Raw genomic sequence first — 24,389 nt, forward strand, 5'->3', positions numbered from 1 at the left:
TGTGGGGGGACAGGCTAAAAATACCACTGGGACTCTCGGCTATTGACTAAACAAACTGGAGCTAATGGGAGGCCACACTGCTCTGCCCACACACACTCTCACACTCACACACACACACACACACACTCACACAAACAGAATGGCTTACTGCGACGCCTCCCTAGAGAGTGTGATATAATCAGAGAGATTGGTGGCAGACTGAAGCAGTGAAACAGCTTGGTGCGGAGCCAATAGGGACACGGCTAGCAGGGCAGGCTTCATCATTGCAACATGTTCACCTGGCGCACACACACACACACACACACACACACATACGAGAATGATAAAACGAGTGTGTGTTCAGTGACTACACAAGAAGGAAGAAAGCAACCAATGGTAGGTGTACTGCTGTTAGAACAGTATAAAAAAATGTAAAATATTGAAGCTTAAAAGTTAGGACTGCACAGATTTATTAAAATTTCTTACAGAAAGCAGAAAAAAAGACCCACATCTATAAACACTCATGGCAAATATGAACACGAGGCGGCGCAGAGCTGGTGAAGCTCAGAGGGGTTCTTAAGTGATCAGTCTGTGGGCGGCAGCTTCGCTCCAGTCCCACTGGGATCCAGCTCCAAGAGGGTCAACAAGACCCGACAGTCTCTGTGCTTCTTTATCCAGTGAATGACATCTACCAGTGTGCGTGGATTTGTTTATGTAGAAGCAATAAAAACTGTGTGTTTGACCGATTAGTTAAATGTGCAGAACTGGTTCCTGGGTGTTTAAATGAATAAGAGGACATGTACCAAGGATGGAACTGGAAACTAGATGCTGAAACAACAAACATTCTGCTGTCTCACTCTCCATCTAGTGGTGACCTGCTGTCACTGCACATTTCTGATGAATATTGTCATTCTTGGATGTTGATTTTCAAACTTTTCTGATCTTCTAGGACATTGCTTCTGATAAGTTTGCTTTTTGTGCTGCACATGGTCTAAAGTATGTTTGTTTGGCTGATTTATTGATAAAAACGTTAAATTTGTTCAGTTTTTGGAAATAAAATAGCACTTCTTTATACTTTACATCCGAATATGATCCGTTTGTATGCCATGCTTGCATGTGGACTACCTTTGCCAGCACAGAGACGTATTTGTTGAGAGCATTCAGGGCGTCTCCTTCGATAACCTCACGAGCAGCCAGCTCCACACGCAGGGAATAATGCAGAGCTGACTCCAGGTCTGCCATATACACCCGGGACCTGCAGGCAAACACAGTCACACAGGAAATGATACCTGCAGATAATGAGCGTCAGCTATGTGCGTCTTGTTCACACCTGTTAAATGGTCTCCAGGGCTCCTCTGTCCTGTTGGTGTGGATCTCTGTGAGGACCACTGGGGGCTTCCCTGAGCGCACCACAGCCGGCAGCCTCTGGAGGGCGTAAAAGTAGAAAGTGCGAGCCTCATAGTTGCTGTGGGGTAGAAAGAAAAGTGAGACTGGGCCCCTGGGTCACCCAAATATATAATCAGTAATGGAACATCCTTTATTAGAATATAGTTGTAATAGAATAGTATGAAATAACCAACCCTAATAAAAATACCCCTTTGAGCAGTCAGTGATTAAAGAAATATTTAAATACTTTAAAAAAAAAAAGCAAAATTATAAAATAAAAAAACACTAATGATCTGCTATAAATAAGATGCACACATTGTTTCTTAGCTCGTCTTTTAGAATGTCTCCATTTCTTAAGAATTTAGTCTTTTATCTCATGTTGTGTTACATTTCATCATCATTCCTTCTGCTACGTCCTCAGTATGTTGATAAAATTAACTCAGTTAATTTATCTCACTGACTACATTACATTGGAGGTGCTGCTGGTTTTTGCAAGCCGCATACTTCTACTTAACCAATAGTACTAGGAGGGGTACAAAAAAACAAGTGTGATCGGAAACAACTAGAAACGTGAGGAGTAAAATATAAGTTTCAGTCTTTAACGTAGTGCAGTGAGAGTACAGAGTGAAATCACTGAATGAAGACACCATGTACTGAGAATTACTCAGGTAAGTATCATTGTTTACATTATTATAATAATTACAGGATCAACTTGGGAACCTCTGGGTTGTGTAGAGCTTCTTCACACAGTTCAGCTTCAACACAATTTACAAAAATCTGAATCTAATAAAAGTGAAATATTAGTGCGTAAAATAATTTGGAAATTACATAAAAAAAATGATAGATTATACCCATTATTATTTTGGTTATTTTAATTTTCTTAAGCTATTTTAATCAGTCAGGTCTTTGCTTTAGGATTAACTTGTAATTATATTTTCTTGTTTTGCACCTTGAAGCTGAACTTAAAGCTCTAGTTCTATTGAGATGTGCAAAACCTTTAACCTTAGGTGAACACTTTTTATTTTATTTTAGTTTGTAGTATTTTGTTTCATTTTATACCATATTATTGTTTTGAAATATTACTTTTGTTGTCAATAAAATTTTTAAATTAAGAGCTGCAAAGAGTAATGCGCACAAACTTTTACAAATGACCCTGAATTTAAAATTAATTTTTCTTTAATGCTTTCCAGATGTTGCCACTTGTTGCCAGATGGGTTTGCAGCATATATATATATATATATATATATATATATATTCTCAAACAAAATAGTCTTAACAATTTAGTTTCAGAAATTCAGCTCTATAAAGAGAGATTTTTTTTCCCTCGGTCAGTTTGCTCACTTTTTGGGAATGCATTTTAAACACTGAGCAGATGGTGTTTGAGTTTTGTGGCTCTGAGAGAAGCAGATCATGAGAAAACTCTGCTACTGGAACAAGCCATTAATGTCCCCCCCCTCCCTCCATGTCCTCTTCATTTGCTTTCTGCCCTCGTCACGGACAGCGAGAGAGCGTCGTAAAGCTCGAGCAGGATGGTAATAAGGAGGATGGATACTCTGGCTCGCTCACACCAGCCAGGGACTCAATTACACCTGCGTGTCTGGTGGGAGTGTACAGATGTGGAGGGAAAGCCATTCATCCACTGATCCCCAGGGCCAGCGGACAGCACGGCGTCAGGGTGGGCCGGGAGCGAGCGCATTCACCTGGGACCAGCACACATTACATGCATGACGAATGGGAGACACCCCCGCATCCTCTCCGCTTCACACACACACACACTTGTGCACAGTAAACACACACATACGCACAGGCGCACTCTGCTCTCCCAGGATCAATCAGACATTCAGCGATGATGGGAAGCCATCTGTCGCTGCGTGCGGCTGGGGGCTTGTTTGGCAGGTGAAGCCAGGAAAGCAATGGCATTGTTTTCATGCAAGAAATTAAAAAAAAAAAAAAAATCTCCCTTCTGTACAGTGATAGAGATGAGGGAGGTGGGGAAGGGGAGAGATGGAGGGTGAATAAATAAATCAGCAATAAATCATTTCCTTTTTGCATTTGTCAACTAAAAGGAGTCCTCTTTGCATGCCAAGTTATTGAAGGAGCCAAACAAAGAGGCATAAACAGCAGATGAATTTGCAGGGTGAGGAACGATCAGCGCCGCTTTATGATGGTGAATAATGGGAGCGATTTTGATGCTCTGATCCCATTAAGAGGCCAGATGTTTAAAAGTATTCTCATGAATACGGTTCAGATAATGAGCACACGACAAAAAGCTTTTCAGCACAAGGCAAAGCTGTTGCACGTGGAACAATGGGAAGTGAGGCCGAATACACTTTGTGACTCAGACCACATGATTACTGAAAAAAAGTTTAAATTTAAGAAATTATTTCTACTCTGCGTACAAAATGTAAGACTTATTCTGTAAGCGTCCTCAGTCACTTTTGTTTTTTTTAACAGCTGCACAAGCAGTTGATGTGATAAAACTCATAAAACGACATTTGCATCAGAGCTGACTGATCTCCTGTACGCCTCCTACCATGACAAAAGATAAGGGTTCAAACACAAGTTCTGGATTTCCATATGCAGCTTTTGTCTAAATGCAACAATGGCTCCTAAAAGGTCCGATGTAAGACCTCAGAAAACTCCACAACAAAATACCAGCCAAAAACAAACTGAGGGAAATACTTGATCTCATGTTTATTAACCTATAGATGTGAAGCACGACCAGTAATTGACTTGAATTCATATAACATTATAAAGGTAAACCAACAGTCAGGTTCAGCCTACTATTTGGGCAACTTAATTGTACTAGAGGGCATCAGCTCAGATGCTTCTAATGTATGCGAGGCGTGAAGCTGCAGTGTGCCCAAAACTCTCATGAATTGACAAAAAGAACCAGATACTGCAGCTAATCTTATGTTAGACAGCACTATTATTTATTTATCGATGTAATCTGTTAGATTCCACTGAACACCTGGACTTATTCTAAATTAAACTTCTGCAATTGTGCTTTTTTTTTTCTATAAATGTAATTTCGACACTCAGGCTTGTGCTGTGTTGAAAGTCGCTTTGAGTGAGTAAGATTTGTTGCCAAATGTTAAAAAAAAAAAAAAAAAAAAAAAAAAAAAAAAGCCTCTCGAGTTTAACTTGACAACACAGACACTGGAAAGTTGCTCACGTCTAAAAGAACTTATTTCTCCGAATGAAAAGTTTGTTTAATTTATTTTTGTACCTTTTCTGCCTAAATTTAAAGAGTAAAATCTATAAACTGGTGCAGGAAAACTTAAAGGACAGCTGCAAGGGTGCATGAACCTGACTATTAATGTGACATTAAAAGACCGTTTTTTGTGGGGGTTTTTTATATATGTTTATAGTTTCTTTTGTTAATTTTAACATTTTGTTGCATGTAAACCGAACCCACTTTCCAAAGTGTTTAAAGAGACGTTTCGAATGATGGTCATGATGAGAGACACTGAGGTATGAAGAGATTCCACTCTGAAACACACTGATGTGTAAGATGCAGACTGTGGAAACACTCACACCATGAGTCTAGTGAAGTTGCCACTTGGGTAATAGAGGTAGCAGGAAGGAAACTCAGTCACTCCCAGTTTGGTCACCAGACTCTGGTCAGTATTCAGGACCCTCCTCACAGCAATGTTCTCAAACTGTAACAGGTCCAGGGTTACCTGAGGTCCACAGCGCACGCAGGAGAAAAAATAAAGTGAAAGAGTTTACCGACTTTTAACGTGTCAGTAAGCTACAATTATTCACAGAAATGGTGAGAACGTGAGGTGTTACCTCTCGGCCGATGTAGGATTTAACATCCTCAAAGATCAACGCCAGGTGTTGAACACTGTTGGTCTCAAAGAAGACATCGATCTCCGCTTGGCTGGAGAGAAGAGACGGCAAGACAGGTGAGGCTGCGCTGTCAAATCTGATGATCTGTGATGAAAACTCCCAATGACAAACAATTTGCTGTTGATCTCGTTTACATCAGAATAAAGTTAAATTCATTCAATCATATGCTTTATCCTAAAATGATTCACTCAAACATTAAATTAAAAGAAGCTTCATTGCGTTAAGATGAACATTTTTCTGTTGCCTTAGATCTCATGTATCACTTCACCAGAGCTGCAGAGAAGAGCTCCTAAACATTAACTTTAAACCTGAAATTATCCAGGTTTATCCAAAAAAATAAAAAAAAAAAACCTCAAAATCCAATATGGCTGACTCATGCATGAAAAATGACAAAAGTAAAACATATTTTTTCCACTTCTGTCAGTTTGTATCTGTTTCATACTATGACAGAACATGTTAGTTAACATAGTTTCCCTGGTCACTGAGCACACTTAGCAAATCCTACTGGTTCTCCAGCTTATAAGTGGAACACGGTAAAGTTGGGTCTGACACCATCCTGAGATCAGAGTCCCAACTTTCGAGATAGACTGGAACGCAGCATGAACATGTGTTGTAGTCTGAAACCTAAAAATGCTTTTTTAGAAAAATAAAAACCTCCAACATCATAAACATTTCAGCTCTGCCAGGAAAAATTGAGTTCATTTCAAGAAAAGAAAAAAAGAACCCATTGGGACAGAAGCCTTTTTCTTTAAGTGTCAGAACAAAAATAAACTCAACTTCCTGTTTCACTTTCCTGCTGAACCATCATAATAATCTGCATGTCGTCTGTATCCGGGCAGAGCGGGGTGGTCTTACAGTAAAAATAAGCCAATGAAAAAAAAGTCTTCTGGGCAGCAACATGTTCAATTTGGCTCCATTAAAGAACTTTCAACAAACAGTTGAGCTTTTCTAACTCTTCTTGTAAGCTAACAGAAATAAAGGAAAACATTTATTGCCACCGTGTACATGAAATCAAAGGTTTAGAGACTAATAAAAAAGTTCTTTAAAGCCATAGTTCAGATCTTGTGAAGTGGGGCTTTGTGGGAAGATTATAAACAATATCTTACTTGTTGCAGATAGCAATCAGTTTAGAAAAAGAGTCTAATTCTGACTGGGTTGATGAGCTAATGGCTAGTCCGAGTGGAAACAAAACCAAAATAGATGGCTGCCATCTTAAAAACTAATCTAATCTCTAAGATTTTAAAGCAGTTCAGGTAAACACCTTTTAAACATCGTCAGTTTTGCATCACGTGGTTATTGACAAAGAATTTCATGATCATAAGCACAAATAGCAACAGCAGCAGCTAGCTCTTGCACTTCTGGTGCAGCCTGAGGTACTTCCAGCAGAATCTATTTATTACATTTCTGCAGAAATAAATGTGTAACGTAAAACTGACAGTGATGTACAGGTTTAGAAATAGAGTTTTCATGAGCAGCTTTAAAGTGTTTGGAGAGAAACAGACGGAGACTGTGTGTTTTTACCTGATGGGCTCCAGTGGGGGGCAGGCGGGGGGCCAGGGCTCTTTATGGCCTTCGAGATGGTCAATGACCCTGCGGCGAAGGCCCAAAACATCACGAGAAGAAGCTAAAAAAAAAAAGAAAATAGGAGCATGTTTTTTTGTGTGCTGTACTCCAGCTGAATAATGTCTCAGTGAGACCGAACATAAACTACTTTGTTTGAAATGTGGGACATAAATTGTGCAAACAATAGCACGTTATGAACGGCCTCTTCAGAATCTGCACTATCATAGATAAATGAAGCCTGTTGGTAAACACGCTTGCGGCTTTATGATTTGTGCCGGTGTGTAGAAATACCTCTTAAAGAAACTCCTGTTGAATCAGCCTCAGAGTAAGCAGGGAAGAACTGTGGAGACAGGAACAAAAGGAGGATTTATGTAAGAGGAGAAGGAAGAGAGAAACGAGAGCAGATTAGGCGACCCTCACATGACCATGAGAGACAAGCAAACTGAAGTTGTGCAAAGTTTGAGGAAGGGTGGGGGGGCATTTCATTCTACCCGCCTTGACCTCCAAATCGCTCCTGCTCAAAATGAGTCGCAGATGTTAAAGCTGCGTTTGTGAGCTCAGACAGAAGGAGCCCTTTGTTTCATTGATTTTCACAGAGAACAGAGGATTTAACACGTGCTGCTGAAGGCTAATTCAGTGTGCTCCAAATCCAAATGCAGATGTTTGAAAGGGGGAACATTTCTGCACTGTGGCTGCTGATCGTGCAAATATTAACTCTACTGTAAACACGCTGCAGAGGATCTGACCTGATCTGTAAAATTCACATTATTTCATGCGGCAGAAATCAAACATAAACCGGACTGTGCTGCAAACTAAACACAGAACTGCTCTGTGTTCTTATATTACTGATATAAAAGTGACGTGCCACTTGTGCACTTAACTTAATTAGTGTCGCTGCATAATTAGAGTGGACTAAGGAAGATAATGGGCCTTTAGTACGTGTGGGTTACCCAGCGAACATAATAAATCAGAATACTTTAGTTTATTGAGAAAAAAATAAATAAATAGACCAAGTTTTTACATTTAGGACGACTGAACCTGATGTTAACAGTAAAATTGTTCATTAAAATTGTTCATGAAACCCTCTATATCCAGTAAACAGAGAACAGACTCTAGGCTCCTGTTTGTTTTGTCCTTTTGGATCAATATGTTTATTGGGGCTGTGTTTCACAAAGAACCGTAAACAAAAATGTGATTAACTCAACAGTAAGAATTAGTCAAACAGACTAAAGTGAAGCCAAAGCTCACAGCTTTGTGTTCATCTGTCTTTTCACTGTTTGTCTTTAGTCTGTTTTTGTCTTAATTCACTTCACATTTCAGATCATTAGTACGTGTTCTTATTTTTAGTCTCTTCTGCCTCCTTTTGAAAAGTTGTAATACATTTATCTGTCGTGGATTTATGATTTTTTTCCCCCTTTCTTGAAAAGTACCGTTATAGTCAGTTTATGCTTCCTTGTAAGTGTTTCACATGTATTTGTAGTCATTTTTAAAATGGTTTTGTAACTTTTGGCTTTAATTTTAAAAGAGTTCCCAAACCCTCTGTGGTCCATTTGTGTCCTGACTGATATATTTTTTTTATTTAGCATCTATCAGCAGTTGTTTTGCATTTCTTTCATCACATTCAACTTATTTTCTTAGTATTTCGATGAATGGTCCAGTTGGTATTCACTTCTATGAGATCTGAATCTCTTAGTGGTTATTTCTAATCTGGTTTTCTGCAGTTTTGTTGGACGCGTCCAAGGAAATTTATAATTTATTCAGACCTAAAGGGATTCATTCAGAGTAATCAGTTGAAAACCATAAAACAAAATTTAAAAAAAAATTCAAATGAGTGTTTTTTTTAAACAGCTGACATTCCAAAAGGCCTGAAAGCCACTCACTTTTTGCATAAACTAGTTCATATTGATATAGCTCTCATTATCAGATATAAGCTGTCAGGACACGGCCACACTGTGTGTTTTATTAAAGACCTCAGAGTACCTTTATAGTGGGATATCCTCTGATTTCGTACTCCATGCAGACCTTACTGTTTTCTTCATTACCACAGTCTATAGCAGCTATGTTCACCGCTGGCTTCCACTCTGAAGAGGAGACATCAAGCAGAGTTAACAAGAGTAAATATTTACTGTACTGTCTGCTCAGAATGTGTGCCTTTACGCAGAAAACACGAGTCATGCTGAGAAACAAACCTGGCAACTGACCGGACATGAAATAAAGCCAAGTCATTCTTATTTTACAATGTTGACTTCTCCACTCAAGTCTTATTTTTTCCATCAGCATTTAAAAAAAAAGAGAAAAAAAAATCCCATAAATCTTTCATGTGGTCATTACCTGCTTCCTGCTTCAACGCAAACTATTTCTGGCACAAAATAACTCCTTTTATATTTAGGTAAAAAGGAACTCTGTAGATAATTTACATATTATGATGGTTTCAAGTCTTATTTAGTGCAACTGCAATCTGCAATCTGCATGCAACGTCTTGTTAAAGATTGCAAAATGATTTTCCCTCCAGGTCATCTGGGAAAATCATTTGCCAATAAAAACTGAAATAAAGAATGACACAACCTCCTCCTAAACTCTGTCAGTCTTCACCTCTGACGTTCATGCTAAGTATATTTACTCTCACTGCTCTGTGGTATTTATTTAATAAAACAAGCTACAGAAACAAGCCAAGAAGACATGATGGAGAGCCACAATAATGAGCAGAAGTTAAAGCGGTTTTATTAGATTACATGCTCTAATTAGCAGACAAAAACAGTAGCTCCAGGCTGCGGGGGCAGATAAATAACTCAGGCCAGTTTAAAGCTGGCAGGAAGGATAGAGTTTTTTTTTATAGAAAATGGAAACTTTTGTGAAGTCATGCCTTTTCAAAAACAATGCTGCGTGAAACTTAAAATAGATGGGGTTGAAGCTGTCGGATCAAAATGTTGGTGTAGATTCTCAGTCATCCAGGACACGGTGATCCTAATAGGCTGAACCGAAGGCAACTGGACGTCTTTTTTAGATTCTTGAAGACATTTTGCTTCTCAACTGAGGAGCTCCCTCAGCTCGGTTGAATCCAAACTACAGGACTTCAAACAAAGTGCAGTTTGAGAGAGACTGGAGAGCTTAAAAACATGGAACTGGAAAAGAATTAACAGCTAAGAATCAAGATGCTCATTTCTCATTTTTTTGCTTTGAAGACAAAAAAAAGTCTTCATGCAATCTAAGCTCTTAGTCAAATCTAAACTAGAGTTTACAGACTTTGCCAGGGTTTATTGTAGGTCTAAAGTTGAAAAGACTTGAGACCCAAACTGTCTTTGGTTGAAGTATGCAAACATTGCTAATAAGCTAATTAAACAAGGTCATAATGACAAAAACAGCCTCATCTACAATTAAACTATTTTAAACTCCATTTATGCTTTTCCAAGCTCCAACCAAGGTCTGCAGAATACCATCTGTGAACACACAACAAGCAGATGTGCTACAGCAGCGTCCCTCCTGTCAGTCAGGAACAGCAAACTGAGGCTACGGTTCCCACAGGATCACCATAACTGGACAATAAGAGATCGGACGAGTCAAACCCTCGAGATGGCTGTGTGTGAAAGTCCCCACAGAGCAGCAATGTCTGAAATACTCAAACCCATCTGGCACCTGCAACCAAGCTGCATTCAACAAAAAAAAACTTAAATCCTGGTTTGAAATCAGCAACTTGTCCTCATATTCAGATGTCTGAATGAACCTTGGTGCTGCCATGTGATTGGCTAATCTGTGACAACAAGCAGTGGAACAGGTGGACCTAATAAAGTGGCCAGTGAATATAAGCTATTAGCAATTATTTAGAAATATATACACATTTCTGGGAGTCACCTCAAGACCACAAAGTGGTGTTTCATGACCTCTATTTGGGTCCCTGCCCCCAACATTGGAGACCACTGATCTACACAGACGAAATTAGGCAATCTGAAACTATTTTCAAACATGCAAAAATAAACAAATACAGGCTTAATAGGTGAAATAAAGTGAAATAAAGTTGCAAGTTGAAATTTAGTTTTAAAGAATCTGAATATCTTGTCTATTTATGACCATTATAAACTGAGCTGGGAACACGAGTGAGACTATTATTTAAAGTTGGATAAATGGTGCATGTGTGTGAAGTGGACCCGGCCACACCAACCTTTAATATCTCTGGCCAGCTTCTTGTAAACGGGAGAAAAGGCGACGCAGTGTCCGCACCACGACGCGTAAAACTCCACCACCATCGCCGCCGACGAGTTCACCAGAGCCGAGCCGACGTTCCTCCGAGACAGCAACACGACCTGGTCGGAGGCGGTGTACAGCCCGGCGGAGGCGGCGGAGGCCAGGACGAGCCACAGACACGAGAAAAGAGCCGAACTTTCCGTCCTGCTGCGAGACGCAAACCGAGACGTGGCGCCGAGCCGCGCCATCTTCCTGCCCGAGGAGCCGCTGTAGCCGCCCTGCAAGCCCCGGCGACACGTTTTCTACCTCCCTGTCAACACGAACAAACAAACACACACACAAAAAAAAAACTTCTCATAACTTTTTATTCCCTCCTCCTCTTTTTTTTTTTTATTCTACGGTCAGCAGGTTTTGTAGATCCTCCCACTGCCGAGCAGCTCTCCTCCATCACCTGCTTGAAATGAGTCCTGAGCAGAAACACAGCCCAGCTTTGACTCCTAAATGGTTATTAAGTCTGGGAAACTTTATCTTGACTCCAGATTTATCTGTTTACTTCAGCTAGGGAGTGTTTCAAGTTTTCATTAATTGGCTATTAAGTACTTTTACTCATTACAAAGTATGAAATCAAACATAAAAAAGGTTCTAATGGAGCAAGCTGAAAGAGTTTACTCCAGTAAAGCATATCTGAGATGTGGGTCCGCACCCAATGTAAACAAAGCACTCTGGATCCATGGAAAAATTGGAACTGACATTGTCAGATGTACAATAATAATCCTATTAAACTATAGTTTTAGGGTCTATACAATTAAGTTTTTTAAAAAGCTCTAATATTTGATAGTTTTGGCATGTCCTTGCATAAAAACACAAAAAGGCTTTTATTTACATGCTATAGTTTGGGTTGAAATACAGGAATTTTAAAGCGACAGTACAATATTTCATCTGGCAACCCTGGTGGGTACGCACCATTTGTAGCCCAGGCTACAAAGCGGCTAGCCGGGTGGGCGCAGTTTACTCTCCACTTTGCCAACAGACACAATCCAAAAGTTAAAGGCAAAGTTTTAAAAACAGATCTCCAGCTATCCGTTAGCACTCAGTGTTTGTGTTGGGGATGACTTTCAGCTACCACCACAATGAATCTTGGCTCGATATCTATAAAAATGACTGACTTGTAGCCATTTTTTGTGTTTGACACAGTTGCTTTGCTGTGGCAGCCATCTCAAATGGGACTGTCTCTTAATCAGCTGTAGATGTACCTAAATCCATCAAATGGTTCATGAAACATTTTTGCTAAAGCTACAGACAAACATGGGCAAAAACATTATCGCTTCTTCCCCTCAGCAGCGGGCGATGAAAAGTCTTGGAGCGTCTGCACCGCATAGACTAAAGGGAATCTGAGGAAATCTCTACACAAAATGGCCCCAATTAGAAACTATCGTTAGATCCAAGCAACGTTTGAGCCTCGAGCTGCTCTGCAAGGAGGAAACAGTGGGTGGAGAATCCTGGAAAACCTGTGTCACATTATATGGTCCTCACATGTGTCAGACACCTGCAATTTGAAACTAATAAGACACAGAAGATATGTGACACCACCTCCGTGTGGGAAAACAACCAACGTTTTAGACGCAAGTTTGTCTCAGATGGACAAAACTCATACTCTGTTGTTGGATGAGTCCACGATTCAGTGATTTTAGGTGGAAAAACACAAACAAAAATAGAAAGACTACCCGGTTATACAAGTCTCTGCTGCTATGCTCATCAGTTCCCATTGGAAGGAGGCTTTTATAATTATAATTTCATTCACAATCCTTTGGAAAAAATAAATAAAAAGGTTCTGAGTCTGAAATTCTGCAGCTTACCCTGCAAAAGTCTCAAAGTTGCCTGCTTTAGTACAAACCAAACATATTGTAACGTCATATTCTTTTTGATTAAATATATAAATATCAGCTTAAGGTTTAAATATGTTGCTCAAAAAACTGGATTTATTTTAAAAAATCCTACCTATTTAACTTGTGTAGTTAAAAAATGGCCTGTGTTGCATGAGCCTACAAATTCTAATAAAACTGAGTGTTTTAGCGCTGCTGTGCCTTTCAAACGACTCGGGGAGAATATAACACTCTCACTACGAGCTGCGAGACGTGATGACAGATTTTACAGAAAGCAGCAGAGTCGCACCGGAACATCTGCGATTCGTTACGAAACTCCTCGGTTGGACACGAAGACAAGTTGTGGCAATAACTTCTGCACACATCACACCCTCCAATAAAACCACGACATGAGAGCACAACTTCCTGTACAAACAGCAAAAACTTTATTTACACTTTCAAATTTTATTTAGTTAACAAATATATACTATGTACATATTTGCAAGGTAAACAGTGTTTATTTTACATGGATCGTTTGGGTTACAGTAAGAGAGGGTCAGATGGGATAGACGGTATATTTACACCCATTAAAGAATCAAACAAGTCTTTAAGTGTGCTTAACACACTCAGAACATTATTATTAAATACTCAGACATTTCAAAACGGTAGGAGGGGAAATTGAGTCTGTGATAAATATTTTGTGCCTACATTTTTAAATTCCTTTCCTCTGATCAAACCAAATGTTTTAATTGAGGCGTAGCTGCTCCGTTTCTCTGACCTCAGACCAGTGGGCCGGAGCAGTCCTGCCTGACGCCGAACGGCTCGGAGCTACGAGGTGTATAATTTTATTTACAAACTACAAACGAGGCCCAAAGCTGTTTGGTCCGCACGTTAAAAACAAGAGGTGAGCAGGTACTGCATAGTTTCAGGAAGGGAAATTAACTTCATCCTGTTTACAATCAACTCAACAAGGGACAATTTCTTGGATTTTCAATAAAGCTTTGCTGAAAATCGGTCTCGTCATGTCACCGCTAACGTTACCCGTGCCTCTAGACCAGACATCGAGTCATACAGCATAGAGATATTCAAACTGAATAGTCTTTTTCAAAGGCGTTTCAACTACACCGTAAAAACAGATTATCAGCAGAAACAACAGAGTCAGTTTAAGGTCACTTCAGCTCGACACCACATCGAGGATTAGTGAGCTCGTGTAGTAGTTTGTACAAAGTTATGTTGAATCAAAGCAGCACTGACAGTAGGAACTAAATAAGCCCTTGGATATAATTCTCCTTGTTCAGCCACATCCGGTCAGTGACTCGCTCTGTGCAACCTGCAGGCTGGAGCCACTTGTGTGTGAGTGTGTGTGTGTTTATGTGCTCTGTCCACAAACTAGTTCCTCGCAGCATGTTGATGACAATGACTCATCTGTGTCGACATGTGCAAACGAGTGACTTAACAAACAGCAGGTGACATTTAGTCTTGTTTTAGACAAAAAATGAGTGAATAAGTTTCACTTGTTATTAAGGGATAAGGCAGAAACTTCAGGGGTGGCAAAGAAGGGAAGAGCAGCCGTTTGAGGGTTATTTACAGCAGGTGAAAAGTTGAAACATCCAAAGAAAATAGGTCCAAAGGATGCTGAGAGATCAATAAAACAACTAAGAGGCACTTGAATGGAGCATGGATGCAGACTGCCTGTCCAGTCTGAGTATGCTAACAGGGTGCGGTGTAAGGCTCGTTTCAACTTTCTGAATCACAATGTTTCACAGCAGCTGGTGGATCATGTAGCTGTGCTCCAAAATTATGGTGTTTCAGGACAAAGGTTCTGCTACGAACCAGAGCCACAGTGATAAAGAAGCAAAACAAAAACAGGTTTTCTGTGGTCGGAGAAGGTAAATGAACTGTAGGTCGAGAGAGGCTCAAATCCAGCATTTCAGTACTGTTACATTTCATTACAACATATCAAGTGAAGCCGACTGCCAGCTTCCTGTGTCCCAGTTGCGTACTATTCTCGGAACTGTGTGAGCTACATTGTCAACACCAAAACAAAAGGTTACTGAGAACGTGGCAAGAATGGAAACACGTTTAACAATGTGGATAAAACGACAAAAAACAGAGACGAGTGTTGCAGGTGAAAATAAAACCTGTTAAAACCCTCTCAATGCTGGCTACAGTTTCAGTTTCACAAAAATGAACATCCTTATGAAGCACAAATCTTTGGAGAGGCATTAATGGCCGAGACGTTTTTCACCCTAACACTGGTATGCAGTGAGTACACAGTATTTACATACAGTACACAAGTGGGACAGAGTGATTGCTTTACCCAACTGGACAGCTGTGGCCAGAAAAAGTCAAACACTTTTAGTTAATTATTAACATTAAAAGTCTAAAAACTACAGCAATTTCTCCCTGTTCGTTCTCCGATTTCATTCATAACGTATTGCTTTAATCACATTCACATTTCCATTTGTGCTTAGATTTTTCTCCATCTACAATGTTTAAAAGATATATTTTTATATGTTGACAATATCATTTACAATTCTCAATGTTCCTTTGTCCTCTAATCAAACATTTCCACACAATAAATAATTAAAGATGCAAAAAATGTTCCACTAATTTGAACTCACTCCAGAGCAGTCTCACTATATCTGATCATTAACAAATGAGTTTCCATGTCCATATTGATTGTTTTACTTGCTTAGGCTATTTCCAGTATAACCCCGAAATAAAAAGACAGTTCAGCAAGAAACTAATGTCAATTAGCATCTTGCTGAAAACAAATCAGGGCTTTAGTAACAGTAAGTTGACTGACCTCAGTGCAACTGGGCATGTGGTGTGTTTGCCAAAGTCCAGACAGAAATCTAAACTAGTAAACTTTCAGGTCCCCAAAAAGGGGAGGACTGACTATAAAAAAGCCACAATTCTCACTTTCTTCCTTGAATATGGACATGAAAACCAAAGTTGTTAACATCAAATAATTAAAACATTGCGCTCTTTAGTCGCCACATTTTTTTTGTTTCAATTTTCCAACCTGTTTGTTTTGAAAAAGATTTACCACAAAGTTTAATAAACCGCTGATGTTCCACAAGGACGCTACATTCAAAGTCCACAGTGGAACAATCAGTTTAGCAGCATTCGTGGACCGTCTCATGCTTACAAACGATGGCACAGTCTATTACGTCGACACATCTACTCCGTCTCAAGCTGGTGGTTACCCAACGACCAGTCCAAGAGCCGAGCACTGGGACTAGATGGTGTTAAGGTTTAGGAAGGCTGGATCGCTTAAGAGGTGTTCTGTGTGTCAAAACAAATTCAAACTTCGGGTCACTGAAGCAAATTCAGCAAATGAATGCTACAGACAGCGTTACGGGCTGTTCAGGTGAGAGAAAACATGAAGTGAAGGCCTCGGAGGGTTGCTGCTGGAAAATGAGCTGGTGGAGGGTAGAGGTGCATATATGGTTGTTTGGGTTTCACAGCGATGAGGAAAGACCGGGGTTGACAAAGAAGTTGTACTTTAAAATGCACACTGTCAGGAGAGCAGGCCTCTTTTGGCTCTCTTTTCAGAAATGAGGGTGAAGGCGTTCGCAGTGTCCTTCAGTAAAGCATCGAAGATGCTGTCCGCCAGCTGCAACTTGACGAACAGCTCGTCTTCATCATAGTTTACCCACTGGGCCTCCTCCTCGTGGAGTTCCTGAACCTGACAGACAAAAACAGGCTTTACTACAGGAAGAGAAGGACAGCAGTAAATCACTACAAGAAAAGACAAATCCAATATTTTTGCAGTCAAAATCTAATTTTTAGTTTCCCTGTAGAGTAATGATCCTCATGTCCTTTCCATTCTGCCCTGCATGATGTTGTTGAAGTGTGAAGTGATTTTTTAGCTAAAACTTTCCCTTTGATAGTTATGCTTACATCAGTTTGCAAATCAAATTGGAAAAACAAAAAGTTAAAAAGCTATTAAACACAAATATAAAACATGCATTTAGCAGGGTTTGTTTTATTTTTTTGTTTTAGAAGATATTTTTTTCTCTTATGTGTGAAAGTATAAATGAAAAAACTAACTCTTAATGGGAACCTAGCAATGCATTAATCTAAGTAACACTGGCACTTCTGTCAAACTATCAGGGTGAGGTGGAATGAACAGCTTTCAAATGGTTAAATGAAATCACAGCAACAATTCTAAAACCATCTAGAAATGACACATAAAATAGTTAAAACCACCTACATTACATGTTGTTTCCTGAAAACAACAATGTGACATCTGACAAAGAACTGCTCATTTAAGTAAAACACAAGAAACCCAAAACATTTATTTCGACACCCACCAGGATGTGATCAACTCTGTCCCGCTTCTTTCTGCCGAATTTGAGCATCTTCTGCCAGTCGGTCTTCAGGCTCTGATCTTCTGTCAGACCATACAGCTTCAGCACTTCTGCTGTGACAAATTCCTGTCGACAAAGTTAAAAAAAAAACAAGAGTTTTGTGTCATTTTATCTGTAAAAGACTAAGGATACATTTACATGAGTGTAACGATCATGAGTATCAGCACTCTATCAAATCTTCAGCTGACAAAGGGGGGAGACAATAATCTCTGATTAGAAATAAAGGGAAACTAAAGGTTTTCAGTAAAGAATTTAAAGTATGTTTTATAATATATAGAAATAAGCCCAAATACACTTGTAAAGTTTATATTAAATCAGTTTATATTAAATCTCCATGAGGTTCATGAGGTTATTAAATTAAACTTAGAAGTAAAATATGGTGAAATGTCAAAGTCTGAAGTTTTTCTTAAAATTATTACAGTAAAATTAGTCATTTGTGATTTATATAGCCAACTCTGAATAAATGTATAATTTCTGGTTGCAAAAATAAAAAAAAAAATGCAAGAAGAAGTAGGAAGTAAGGTGTGAGAAGGTCTAAAAAAGCCTTTTCTCTGCTGTGCTGCAGAACTTTACCTGAATTTTGGTGACATCTCCAGATGTCTTGACTTTGTGGATGGAGGAGGATTTGACTTGACGCGGTTTGACCCACTGAGGTTGATCAGTATTTGGGTCTTCAGTAAAGATCTCCTGAAGGATCTCCCAGGTTAAGTCAAACACAGCCTACAAAAAGAAAAGGACAGTAAAAAAAAAAAAAAAAAGGCTTGAACTCAGTCATTTTCAAACAAACAGAAAAAGTAATTTCAGATACATGTTTTTCATGATTTCACCTGGTTTAGCTGTTTTTGTTACATTTCACGCTTTATTTTTACCTTTCTGTAACTGCGGATGGAGATGGCCTCCTGGTCTTGGCTGCTGGACTCTTTACCCAGATATTCTAGTGAAGGTGTAGGGTTTGGCAGTTGCTCAAGGACCAGAGCTCCCTCCCTCCCCAGGTCGCAGGTTTCCCAGATCTCTAGTGTGGCAGCGTAGACCATTTTCTCTACCTCTTTGGCCGAGTGGGGCACGACCATGGCAGGCAGCTCAGGGAGTTTTGGAGGCAAAGGGAGGGGCAGCTCAGGCCTAGGCGGAGTTTTCACCTGGGGTTCCCCACCTATAGATGAAATGATTCCCCCCATAAGTGGTCCTGATGATGAGGCAGACCTCCCAAGTTCACCTCCCAGCTTTGCCTCCTCTTCTTTCTGTTTGATTCTCTGCTGTTTTCTACGCGAGCTGAGGCCAAAGTCCTCATCAAACCAGTCCTGATCATCACCGAACTCGTCTACCAGCTCACGGCTCAGTTCGAGCTCCGCGAGACGCTTAGCGAGCTCTTCTTGACCACTGGCTCCCAACACAGGACTCTCCTGTTTAAACAAATAGGGAAAACATTAATTTCACAATTTCTTTCAATTTTACATCTGTACTTATTAAAATTGCTTGCGTCATGGCAACACACTTCCATTTTATTTTATTTACATACAGTTACATATCATAGTATTACATTTAAGTCTTTCTTACTCCTGTTTAAGATGTAACGGCTTTAGGCAATGACCAACTAATTCAATAGTCTATCAATGTTAGGTTGGACTTTGAATGTACACATCCCAACAAACTCCAGGTTAAATAAACAAGTTGTTTGTCAGGAGTTAACATTACAGCTCATCGCACAATCTGGGTCATTACAGTTTGTTGGTGGATGTTTAATAATAACTACCACACAAATGGAGAAAAATGCTATCAGCAGCTGGTTATTCAAGAAATAAATAACACTCACTGGTCTGTTGCACAGTTCTGGAGAAGACAGCTCCTCTTTTTCAGAAGGAAGAAAGAAGGGCAGACCATCTTTTTGTGCTATTGAATTGATCCACCTTTCCTCCTCGTTATTTTCACCAAACAGGCCTCCATTCAACTGGTTGGCAGTTTTAATCTTCTCCTCTTTAGTCTTTTTTATTTCTGCAAACTGCTCAACGGTGTCTTTTACAAAGTTTTTGATAAGCGAGTCTGCAAGCGTGTCCAGCAAATCCTTTGGTTTACTCTTGTCATCCTTAATGTCTGTGGCAAGATCAGCAGGAGTCGAGTGTTTCTGGGAATTCACATCATTTCTCTCAATGACAGCTGTCGTCTCATTGTTGGTCTGCTTCACCAGTCCACTTTTATCCACGTCTAAGATGAACAACGTGTGCGATGCATCTTCTAAATCTAAAATTATGTCCTCTGTGTTGCCATTAGAAATCAGAAGCGTGGATTCTTTGTGATGCTGTGAAATTAAGTGGGATTTCTCTTTAAGTGGAGTCTGATTCTTCTCATCCATAACCTTCATATGCCCAGACCCATTCTGCTTTAGAAATGTTTCTTCATTTTTGCTTTCAAGGTCCTCTTGTTTTGGGGAATTACCTTGAACATTTTTCTGTTTATTCCCATCTTTATCTAACAAATCATCAAAGAATGAGTCCTCATCTTCTGTGGTATCAGCATTGAGTTCATACTTGTCTGGGAGATGTGTGATTTTGTCTGGAGGAGCGAAGATACCATGGCACTCCTCACACTTAAAGTATACCACCCCATCATATGTGCCGTTGTTGCTCCCCTCGGACTTGTCTAACTCCACTCCTGCCCAGAAACCGTTGGCAAAACTGGTCAGACCTTTGAACCTGAGCGTGCCAGGCTGAACGCCTCCAACAAGAACCCGGTCTCCAATGCCAAAACTTGGCATCTCATCTTTAACAGAAGGAGGAGGAGGAGGGGTTTGCAGAGAAGAGAAAGTGCCCTTATTATCGTCATGTTTTACATCTTCACTCTGCTGGTTGAGATCGAGCAGTCTTTCAGACTGGAGGCTTTCTTCACTCACAGAAGAACGTCTACTCATCTCCTCCTCTATTTCCTCCTCTACCACCTCCTCTTGGTTTTCAAATGTGGTCTCTCTGCTTGAGGAGTCCTTACTTGAATGCTTGATTTCAGTATGTGAATGGGAGATTTGAGACTCGGCATTGAATTTATTCTCTTCTCTGGGTGAAGAATGTGTTGACTCAAAGTCATCATAATAACCGTCTGCCACAGGAGAAGTTTCACTGTTTTTCACGCTTGGCTTCTTATTTGAAGAGAGGGCTACTGAGTCAGGGGAGAGAGTGTGGTCGTTGGCAGATGTGAACCTCCCGTGTGGTGAAGTTTCCAGGTCCACAGCAGCTGAATGAGGCTCACCTGAGGTGATAATATTTGCTATTACACCTTCTTCTACTTCAGATATTACGCTGTGTTTCATTTGTGTCTCCTTTTCAGGCCTAACAGATGAAGAATCCTGGTCTTCATCCAGGACAGAGGAAACGTGTTTAGTTGTAGCTAAACCCTCCTGGGAGTCAAGACTGTATTCCTTTTCAAGTTTGAGAAGATGGTGAGAATGTTCGTCCTCAGACTTGGAGCTTTCTTCCACCTCCAACTCTTCCTCAATATCAGATCTATGGTCGGTCCCATCTTTCTTCTCAGACTCTGCCTTAGTTGAAGGTCTTAAAGGAGACTCTGTATGACGTAACTTCTGTTCAAGTGCTTCATTTTCTGGTCTGCTATGAACAGACACCCTTGGAGAAGAAGGCTCCTTCTCAGACAAGTCTTCAGGCAAAGCTTCAGAAGTAGATCTGCTGTAGTTAGTCTGAGGGAAGGCATCTATTGTAACAGAAGAGTTGCATTATTATTATTATGGCATTTGTGTGACAGTGCTTTTTAAATAAATAATGTATGCGATGTACTGTACATAAAGGTTATGATAAATAAATCCACTCACTGCGATCGAATGATGCATCAATTAGTGTCCTTTCAGAGTCAGAACCTTTGCTGGTTTCAGACCTAAAAAGAAGAGTTTGTTTTAAATAATTTCTTCTGTAAATAGATTCAGATATTACCTGGGACTACACTAAGTATTGTGTTTGAAGTTGTTTTTTGTACCTGTGTGGAGGAGGTTTAACAGATGACTGATCCAAAACGGAGTTGGAATCACTGATCTGTGATTTGGTGTCAGGTGCCGAGTCAAACCCTGTATTCAGTTCTGCCTTTGTTTTCTCAATGAAGTTGTTATAGTTCTAAAAAACAAAACAAAACAACAGTAGGCTAAAAGTTAAAATATGAACATATAATAATGATTCTGGATAAACAATACAGGGTCAAATGCAGAGACGTAACTTAAATAAAACTTTTTTGTATGTTGAAATGTAATTTGGATATCCTAACACCCCTCATTGACGTGTTGAACATTTACCTCGAGCTGTTTCAAGAGGCTCGCCTCCTGCGCTTTCAGCCGCTCCTTGTTACGCTTCTTCTGCTCTTTCTTCAGCTGGTAGGCCATGAACTTTCGTTTTCTGAGCTCCTCCTTCAGTGCTTTGATACGACTCTCGATGTCACTCTGGTCTGAGATGTTTTCTGTTGGCAAAGTTAGAAGATACATTGCAGCTAGAGTGTGAAACCAGCGCCTGATCCATGTGTAGAAACAGATAATCCAACGTTTAGCCGACTACAACGCAAGAACATTTTTGAAGGTATTACTGTATATTTTCTTTACCAGGCGAGTGTAAAGTTCAGGTTCATAAACACAATGAACAAAGAGTATTAACAAGCTAAGCAGCTTATACTGTGGGATGAAAATGAATAAAACATACAGCTACAACACTAGGCCAACAAAACGTCAGTAGTATGGTAGCTACATATAACGCAGTTTTTCTCTTCTATCACACAGCTAAGCAGGTTATGTATCCGTGAAATGCTTGCATAATGTACCTCTGGCAGCAACACATTATGCCTCACACACTGTGCCAACAATACAGCTGCATTATGTCCACTCTTTTCTTTACCTCTCCCATCTAATCAAAAACCATATGTAACAGTTTTACTCTGCAAAAAAGTGTGCATGTTTCTCAGAAGTAACTCACCAGACTGGGTGGCTGTGGGGGAGTCAAGAGGCTGAGTGATAACTTCACTCTGTGTCCTGGAGGCAGAATGGAGTTGCATCTTGGTTTTACTGCTGCCTTTCACAGGAGAAGCAGCAGGGCTGTGGCTGGCTTTGAGGAGAGAAGACTTGAAAGAACAGACACAGGGAGGATGGATGGAAACAGAGAGATTTATTACTACAGGAAATTGCATCATAGTCAGATAGAGTGATCAGAGGGATGTAGTCGTTATTTATTTATATGCACAGTTTTAAAAAATGATTTAAAAACACCTATGGTTGTTTTACAACAAACTGAAAACATGGCATATGAACATTTTTGCCTGCAAAATTAATTTCTCCTTAGGGTCAGATATCAAGCAACTAAAAACAAATTTAAATTTAACAACCGTGACTTTCAAACTCATAAGTTCAACAACATAAAACACAAAAATGGGAGAGAGAAAAAAACAAATTTCTCCGTACTTTTTTGCTGGGTGGCTGTGACTCTGAAGAGAAGTCCTGAGTGTAGTTTGCAGTGCCGCTTTGGACCGAAGCCAAATGTGTTTTAGAAACTGAATCAGGTTTGTCTGAGGGTGGACTTCCCATGTGCTGAGAACCTGGTCCCTCTGTGTGTATAGTAGACTCAGGTGTTACCGAGGAACAACTGGCCTCACTCACATGATCTGAAAAAGAAACAAATGGACATTTTTATGTTTTTAATACTTATACTGATCTTGTTTCTAAACCAAGTGTGGTGTTCTAAATGGACTTTTAAATAGAGCTAAACAAGAAAAATATTCTGTCATCATCATGAGTATGCTGTAAGTGTCATATACAAGGCAAACTAATTCAGGCTCATCACGTACAACAAGATGGGTTCTGCTTGGGAAAAGTTTGTAAAATAAAACATCAGGGCCTTACCTTTCTCACTGTCAGATTTGGCCTCAAAGCTTTGGTGGGGACTTGTGTGTGAACCAATTTCAGAGCTCTCCTTTCTTTGACTTTCAGACATTTCGTGATGCTTGTCTTGAGCTCTCTTCTGTTCCCACACAGCCAAGGCTTCTTTCTCCATCCTACGGACCTCAGCCTCCTCCTGGTCCAGCCGTTGTTTCCACTGAAGCAGCTCTTCGGCATGGTGGCGCCTTTGCATCAGCTGCTGCTCGCGCTTAGTAAGGAACCTGCAGAGGTGGATGGTAAAAACAAAAGGCAAAAGAACAGGAGGATGAAGAGGAAGTAAATGGATAGATTAGGAAGGGAGATGATGAAGAGTAAATGAAGGTGAAAACAAAACAAAAAAAGATGTAGCAGAAGTAAAAAAAACAGGGATGAGGAAAAAGAAGCAGGACAAAGAGATCAAGCAAACGTTATAGAGGACCTTGCAGGAGCAGAAAAACCCAAATCACCATGTTATCCTGTTGTTACTGCAAACTCAACTCAAACCTTTGTCCAACACACACAGAACAACACACACACTTTCAATACATGCCTAAAAACAAACATTCAAATAAAGACATGAAAAAAATTCACCTAAAATAAAAAGTGATGACATAATACTCAAAAGAGGAGAAGAAAAAAGGAGAGAGAAGATGCCAGAGTCATGCTTCAAACTCAAGCCCAGGGTTGAGTGTTAGGCACAGACATAAATGCACTCACACACAAATTATTTCAGCAGCAACAAACAAAATAAACAATAGGTGTGTTCCCATAGATATTAACCTTTTGAATTACTGCTTTTCCGAATTAGTGAGAATATCTTGCAAAGGCAAAAAGCTGTGTCCCTTTCTTCAATATATTTTACACTTGGTCTGTTCCACCTGCATAATCCTGTAGATGTCTTTTAAAAAATAAAGAACGGTAAAGTAAAGCATATTTTAAAATGGTATGCCCCACAGCTGCAGGTGCCATTACAGCGCAGAATTATTTAGCCTTGATCTAATTTAGAGGCCTTGCTCTTGGTCTAATGTATACCGATGACAACTTCAATACTAAAGAATGAGGCCATGTGGTTCCTTCAGCGTCTTCCCAAACTCTATTACAGCCAATGACCATCTGTACTTATTATCACAAACTATGAAACAGTTACATAATAAAGGAGCTAGTTAAGATTTACTGTCCTCATTAAAGAGATAAAATACTCTATCTTTGGTCTGTTCTCTGCAGAATCATTTACTTCCATCCAAAAGTGTGTGCTTGGTTTTTTTAAACTTTGAATTGTTTTATGTCAATAGTGATCTGGAG

At 39.8% G+C, this 24,389-nt stretch overlaps 2 protein-coding genes across 5 annotated transcripts in view; both read right to left on the minus strand.

Annotated features, from left to right (window-relative positions):
* The window catches only part of qsox1 (quiescin Q6 sulfhydryl oxidase 1), a 28,038-nt gene extending 16,730 nt beyond the window's left edge, over positions 1-11,308 (minus strand). The window contains exons 1-8 of the mRNA XM_017407419.3: positions 10,940-11,308; positions 8,764-8,864; positions 7,075-7,123; positions 6,742-6,844; positions 5,161-5,251; positions 4,903-5,048; positions 1,310-1,444; positions 1,105-1,234 (exon numbers count right to left, since the gene is read on the minus strand). Coding sequence (XP_017262908.1) covers positions 1,105-1,234; positions 1,310-1,444; positions 4,903-5,048; positions 5,161-5,251; positions 6,742-6,844; positions 7,075-7,123; positions 8,764-8,864; positions 10,940-11,210 — 1,026 coding nt within the window. The 5' untranslated portion in view covers positions 11,211-11,308. The remainder of the gene's footprint in view (positions 1-1,104; positions 1,235-1,309; positions 1,445-4,902; positions 5,049-5,160; positions 5,252-6,741; positions 6,845-7,074; positions 7,124-8,763; positions 8,865-10,939) is intronic.
* Positions 11,309-13,247: 1,939 nt separating this feature from the next.
* The window catches only part of cep350 (centrosomal protein 350), a 31,165-nt gene continuing 20,023 nt past the window's right edge, over positions 13,248-24,389 (minus strand). For all 4 annotated transcript variants that reach the window (XM_017407197.3, XM_017407198.3, XM_017407196.3 and 1 more), the window contains 11 exons: positions 23,073-23,329; positions 22,635-22,834; positions 22,153-22,297; positions 21,486-21,646; positions 21,176-21,309; positions 21,015-21,076; positions 19,014-20,896; positions 18,073-18,603; positions 17,777-17,923; positions 17,147-17,269; positions 13,248-16,518 (listed from right to left, as the gene is read on the minus strand). In XM_017407197.3, the coding sequence (XP_017262686.1) occupies positions 16,351-16,518; positions 17,147-17,269; positions 17,777-17,923; positions 18,073-18,603; positions 19,014-20,896; positions 21,015-21,076; positions 21,176-21,309; positions 21,486-21,646; positions 22,153-22,297; positions 22,635-22,834; positions 23,073-23,329 (3,811 nt within the window). In that variant the 3' untranslated portion in view covers positions 13,248-16,350. The remainder of the gene's footprint in view (positions 16,519-17,146; positions 17,270-17,776; positions 17,924-18,072; positions 18,604-19,013; positions 20,897-21,014; positions 21,077-21,175; positions 21,310-21,485; positions 21,647-22,152; positions 22,298-22,634; positions 22,835-23,072; positions 23,330-24,389) is intronic.

The sequence above is a fragment of the Kryptolebias marmoratus genome, linkage group LG24 (genome assembly GCF_001649575.2).
Source record: "Kryptolebias marmoratus isolate JLee-2015 linkage group LG24, ASM164957v2, whole genome shotgun sequence".
Classification (NCBI taxonomy): Eukaryota; Metazoa; Chordata; class Actinopteri; order Cyprinodontiformes; family Rivulidae; genus Kryptolebias; species Kryptolebias marmoratus.